Source organism: Rhinatrema bivittatum, chromosome 2 (assembly GCF_901001135.1).
Source record: "Rhinatrema bivittatum chromosome 2, aRhiBiv1.1, whole genome shotgun sequence".
Lineage (NCBI taxonomy): Eukaryota > Metazoa > Chordata > Amphibia > Gymnophiona > Rhinatrematidae > Rhinatrema > Rhinatrema bivittatum.
The window spans coordinates 145,023,127-145,029,126 of NC_042616.1; the positions used below are offsets into that span (position 1 = coordinate 145,023,127).

Here is a 6,000-nt window from a genome sequence, read left to right on the forward strand (position 1 = left end):
CATCCTTCTACCCCTCCACCCACACATTCACACTTTACCCTCCCCCCCCCCAAAACTCCTTACTCCATTGAATGTCACGCTACCCCCACAAGCCTTTCTTCCAGGCCCCCCGTTTTCTGACTCACCACCCGAACGAATAGCCCGTGTCCCGCTAGGGATTTGCATTTCTCTTCAGGCAGTGATTCACAGAAAAATTTCCCACTCTGCCACAATTTTTACTAACTTTTCTAATTTGCCAGTTTCACCCCTAGCCTCCCCACCTGCGTCAGATCTGTCGTGTTATCCTTCCAGATGTGGGCACTCTTCTAACCATTTTAGCAAAACATACTTGAACTTTTAACTAGACATGATTCTTCTTCCCTACTCCACAGAGCAGCCATAATAATTTTAGCAATATTTCTTTTTTTTTTTTTTCCCCTCTGTAGGCGGGTGCTGAGATTTCAACTGTTAATCCAGAGCAGTATTCAAAGCGCTTCTTGGACTTTATTGCCAACATCCTGACGTAACCTTTCCTGAACTGTGGGACTAACATGAGAAGGGAGGCCAAGAATGGCGGCACATGTCCAGGGAAGAGTGGAACTCGACTGAGTTGCCCATCCTGCAGAAACCCAACCCCTTGTTTACATCTTCTGGCAAAGATGACAGATTTGGTGGGGGGGGGGGGGGGGGGGGGGGGGGAGGGGGGGTTAGGGGTGGATGCAAGCTTCAGCTGCTACCTGAATATTCCCAGCATAGCTATTGCTGACTCTCTGTGTGTGTGTATGTGTGTGTGGTATGTGTGTACAAACAAGCATAAAACAGATCAGCTTCACCAGTGGTGAACCGCAGCATCAGTTGTCCGGATGCTGTTGGCTTTGGTGGAACGAATGAAGAATAACAGGATGGATGGTGAAGGGGAAGGATCAAAGGAGGGGAAAATCATGTGCATGTAAAATCAACGTGACTGGTAACAAATGGTAAACTGTAGATCAGTTTAACTCTGAGTCATTTGTATTTTGGACTGAAAGGTGTGAGGCAGTATTTGTGAAGGAATGTCACTAAGAATCCTACTCTTTCTCCCTGCACGCTGGCAGCTCCCGCATATTACTGTAAGGTCAAGGCTTGGACGCAGCACCAGCAGGAGCCCTCCCACGTTTGCACTGACGCATTTTTGTATTATTTGGTCATGGCGGGGAAACCCCAGCTGCTGTTCTTGAGAGAGTTAAAAGCATCACCTTTTTCCGCAATATGTTGATGCCACAAGGATGCTCGGTACCTGTAAATACATTTTTGCCACAGCAGATTTATGTCAAGACAACTGCTTACTTCACGTTTATTATTTGAGGCTTATTCATCATTATACTGTTGTTCATCTTGCAATATATGAGCTAAATAAAAGGTTACAACAGAAAATAGCTTTCTGAAACAGAGTTTTGGGCAATAGTAACTATTGACTTTTTGAAACTCAAAGGAGATGAGTAAGAGTCTTAGAGTTACCAACTCTTCTGTTACTTTAAAAATAAATCTTACTGTGTGTAGCTTATGGCCTATCATTTAGGGATACATTTTCAAAGGCTTAGTTTGGAACTATGTAGGTAAATTTGAAATCCAGGGGGGTACCAGGGATAGGATAGGTGAATCCTCCTAAGTGGATTTTCAGCCACAGTGAAAGCTGGCATTCCTAGGGACATAACAAAGTCGAGGGAGAAAAATATGTCTGCATTTCATTTTTAAAATTCTCCATGTGTTGATGCTCCCATTGGAGATAACTTAAAAGTATGCGGATGCTTTGTGTCTATGTATAAGCACCCAGTCTGCGCATGCAAATTCTGTAGCCAGTTTGAGTGTGGGCAGAAAAGTACATGGACAAATTTAGTCAGTTAGGCAGCTGATTGAAAATGTATCCTTTAAATAATAGTGTGGCATTCTAAGTTGTCCCTTAGACGTGATACTTAATATTTTACTGTTTACATGATCAGAAAGATGGGGGTACTTTAGAAGATACGTTGTGTATATGATTTTGAAGTTTACATGTAAAGTTGAGATTTTTGCAGTATAGACCATGTCATTTTCATCATTTCTCAATGTAATGTGTAATGTGATTGGTGTGCTTAAAAAGAGCACCCTATTCAGTCAGTGTTAGAAAGCTTTTTCTTCCTGTTACAATACAATGAGTTTTCCCCCCAGATTTAATCATGGTAAAGAATGTTTTAGTGTTGCCCAGCGGTGATGACGCATATACATTGCCTAAAACTGTACTGATTAGATTTAGCCTGTTGGAAGTTTGAAAAGCTGATTGCTGAAGCTGATATAATTACTTTTCTTCCTGGAGTTTCGAAAAGATTCCAAATTCAAATGAGAGAAATTAAATATGCTGAAATTATATAGGGAACTTCTTCTATAGACTGTGCTCTGAAGCTGTGCCTTTTCCATTTGTCTTTGAATTTAAGAGATGCTTTTGTTAAAAATTATGGGGAAAAAAGACAAAAAAAATAAATTTTCCCCGGTCACTTATTTAAAGCCTTGCTTCCCCAAATCTAGTTGTCAGGTAACCCTCCTGAAGATCTGGCTTTCAGGATATCGACAGTGAATATTCATTACGTACATAGAAGGTGACAGTAGATAAAGACCCGATGGTTAACCCAACACCAGCTCCTGCTCCCCAAGCCTCCCCATGCTTTTTTTTTTTTTCCAACCTCTCAACCCTGTTCCTACCCTTGCCCTTTATATCTGGCCCAAGCATGTGAACGTATTTGATCAGAGAACCAGATTAATTTCCATCTTTTCCTTCTGCTGAGATCCAGACCTGGTGTGGGCACTTGAAGCTTGGCGTTGGCTGCTGTTGACCTAAAGGGACCACACCCATCTTCCCAGGTGTGGTGCTGCACGCCAGGCCTGTGACATGACCAGCACGATGCACACTTTTTTCTCTACAGTTTTTCTTCTTTTAATTTTTTTCATTATAACAACTTTCTTCTGATTTCCCCTGCTTTTCTTTTTTTTTTGGGGGGGAGCAGCCGTAATGATTAGAGATATTTCACTCACGCGTTGCTTTTGTCGGTAGTGGCAGTGATGTCACAAATTACCCACATCTCATGGACCAATCGGGTACAAGTATGCATGTGATGTCATTTAAGCCAACATGGCTGCTCCTAGGGTCACCGAGGAAATTCAAAGGAGCTGCTTAAAGAAGTGCAGAGCAATTGCGTCGCGTGAACTTTCTGTTTGATGCAGGGTGAGCATCACTGTGGGCCGTGCCATGCCTGCATTCGAAACATTCCACAGTTCACAGGGGACAGAATAATTCCATTAAGCAAACCCTGGAGTGCCAGAATGCTTTTTCCAATACCTTAATTCTGTCAAGACTGCGACCATGCATAATGTATGGAGGGGCAGATTTGAGATACTTGCGCAATCAGCATGCGGCCAGACTTGCCTGCTGTCTTCACAGGCTAAGGCCAGAGCAACTAATCGGATTTGCAGTTAATAAAGCAGCCATGTGTGGTCTTATATTGACTGCCCAAGTAGCTTGAATTGGTCCTGTAGGGTTTACTTCAGAGGAATAGCAGCAAGTCTTCAGTGGGCAAAAACAGTATTAGCCCCATTGCTGTACACTAATCTTGCATTATTGTTTTCCCTTCCTTTATTTTGCCTGCCTTAGTGGTACATACAATTCTGTATTATGTCTTTAAAATGTTGCTGCTGTAATTTCAATTTTTTTATTATTCCATCATCCAAATTATTTTTCTGGCTTATACCGTGGTATCTGTGGTAATCGACCTTAAGAGAGGCTCTGAAGTAAAACCAAGAGACACATGCATTATCTGGGTATATTTGTTAATTGTGGCCAATAACCGTGTGCTTTTAGAAGCTGACACAGATGTGTTTTGTTTTGGGGTTTTGTTTTTTTTTTTGTGGGGGGGAGGTGTTGTCTGTAACAGTCTGTCGCCCATTATTGTTGAAAAACTTTTATTGTTGAAACATTGTTTATCTGGACTGGGTGAGAAAACCTCACACTGTATCTTAATGCTAAACATGCACTCCATAAAAGAGTAATGCTTTATAAAATAAAGCACTTTGGTGACGCACAAGATGAATCCATTGTTCTTCTCTTTCTGTAGAGCTATTTTGATGCACATCAAACTTGCAGACTTAAATGTCGACCATAAAAAGTCATGGATGTAGAAATGATTCAAGTTTCCTTGTAAAACTTCATACTGCCTTCTGCATGTCTGGGCATCTGTCCAGCAGTCATCCAGCTTTTCCTAACTGCAGAGAGAAAGATTTCCTGACAACTCTGGAAAGTAACTTGCCATTATAGCCCTTTACAACAAAAATGCTTATGTACATGTATGCAAAGTGCGAGGCTAAATTACGCTCTCCAGTTACCGGAAAGGCCCTCCATATCCAAAATGTGGCCACTACAAAGGATGGCTGTCGTCCCCCCCTACAATGAGCTGTAAAACTGCTGGCAGCAAAAAGAAACATTTTTTTAATATACAAAATCCAGAAGACGGGAATAGTTGTTTTAACTGTGGCACTAGTGGTCTCTTCCTACAATCCCTGCAGTGATGTTGCCTTCCTGGGTAGTATTTTACAAGGGCAATATTACTGAGGCCAAAACTGTGGCCTGGTTTCAGCTACCTTTGTCCAACACATCCATGGTGCCAGACTAACCCGATGGTAACTTGAAATGTAAGGCCAGTCTTGCTTTAGCTCTCATCGCATTGCATTCTGGATTTTTCAAGGGAAAGCAGAGCTAGAATGCGCTGAGATGGAAATTAGAAGCTAAAATCCCATGTTAACTTCAGCCATGCAACCCAGACATCTAACCAGCAGTATCACGAAAAAGTACTTAGATTGCTCACTAACCCAAGCATTATAATCCTCCTTTTTATCATGAATTTTACATTTTTGAAAGCTCTTGCATGGTCACTTCCACCATTACGAATGTTAAAGACATCAGTCCGCTGCTGTGCTGCACATTTTCTAAGCCCTCATGCAGTTGTCCCACTAATACACATCGAGCATGAAGATAGCACAAACCACTGAAGTGTGGATGGATGCTCGGGAGGAGATAATTAAAGTGGGGAGGTTATGACTTGGGGAGCTGTAAAAATGTAAGAAATAAGATTCTGTTGGAACGAGAAAAGAAGAAGACCTAAGAATACTGTGTGTAATTCTGGTTGCCGCATCTGAAAAAGGATATAGCTGCACTGGAGAAAGTGCAAAGAAGGGCGACCAAAATGATAAGGGGCATGGAATGGCTGCCCTATGAGGAAAGGCTAAAGAGGTTAGGGCTGTTCAGCTTGGAGAAGAGATGACTGAGGGGGGATATGATAGAGGTATACAAAATCATGAAAGGACTTGAACAAGTTAATGTAAACCAGTTATTTACTCACTCGCATAATAGAAGGACCAGGGAGCATTCCATAAAGTTAGCAAGTAGCTCATTTAAACAAATCGAAGAAAAATCTTTTCACTCAGCACATAGTTAAATTCTAGAATTCATTGCCAGAGGATGTGGTTTCAGCAGTTAGTGTTACTGGGTTTAAAAAAGGTTTGGATAAGTTCCTAAACCATAAACTGCTATTACGGTAATTAATAAGCAATAGTAGCTTGTTATCTATCTAATATTTGGGTAATTCCCAGGTACATGTGACCTGGATTGGCCACTGTTGGAAACAGATACTGGGCTTGATGGACCCTTGGTCTGACTCAGTATGGCATTTCTTATGTTCTTAATAAGAACAAAAGGGAAACATTGGGACCCATGAACAAGAAAATTGGTATTTTTTTTATAGAAAAAAGGAAGGGCGTGCCATCGCAACCCTTGTATTATTTTTATTTCATTTGGATAGCACAGAGAGGTAGGTGTATCACTGTACAGGGGTAAGAGTTAATAAGGCAACGGAGGCAACAGGCGCTCTCTGTCACAAAGAACTTATCCTCAAGGGGCTGAGGAAAATGGAGGCCCTCGAGTTAGGGAGATGGGGGGAGCATCTGCAGGAATGGTGGGGA

At 41.8% G+C, this 6,000-nt stretch overlaps 1 protein-coding gene across 3 annotated transcripts in view; it reads left to right on the forward strand.

The window, feature by feature from the left end:
* The window catches only part of PIP4K2A (phosphatidylinositol-5-phosphate 4-kinase type 2 alpha), a 497,067-nt gene extending 492,991 nt beyond the window's left edge, over positions 1–4,076 (forward strand). For all 3 annotated transcript variants that reach the window (XM_029588710.1, XM_029588708.1, XM_029588709.1), the window contains one exon: positions 426–4,076. In XM_029588710.1, coding sequence (XP_029444570.1) covers positions 426–436 — 11 coding nt within the window. In that variant the 3' untranslated portion in view covers positions 437–4,076. The remainder of the gene's footprint in view (positions 1–425) is intronic.
* The last annotated feature ends 1,924 nt before the right edge of the window (positions 4,077–6,000 follow it).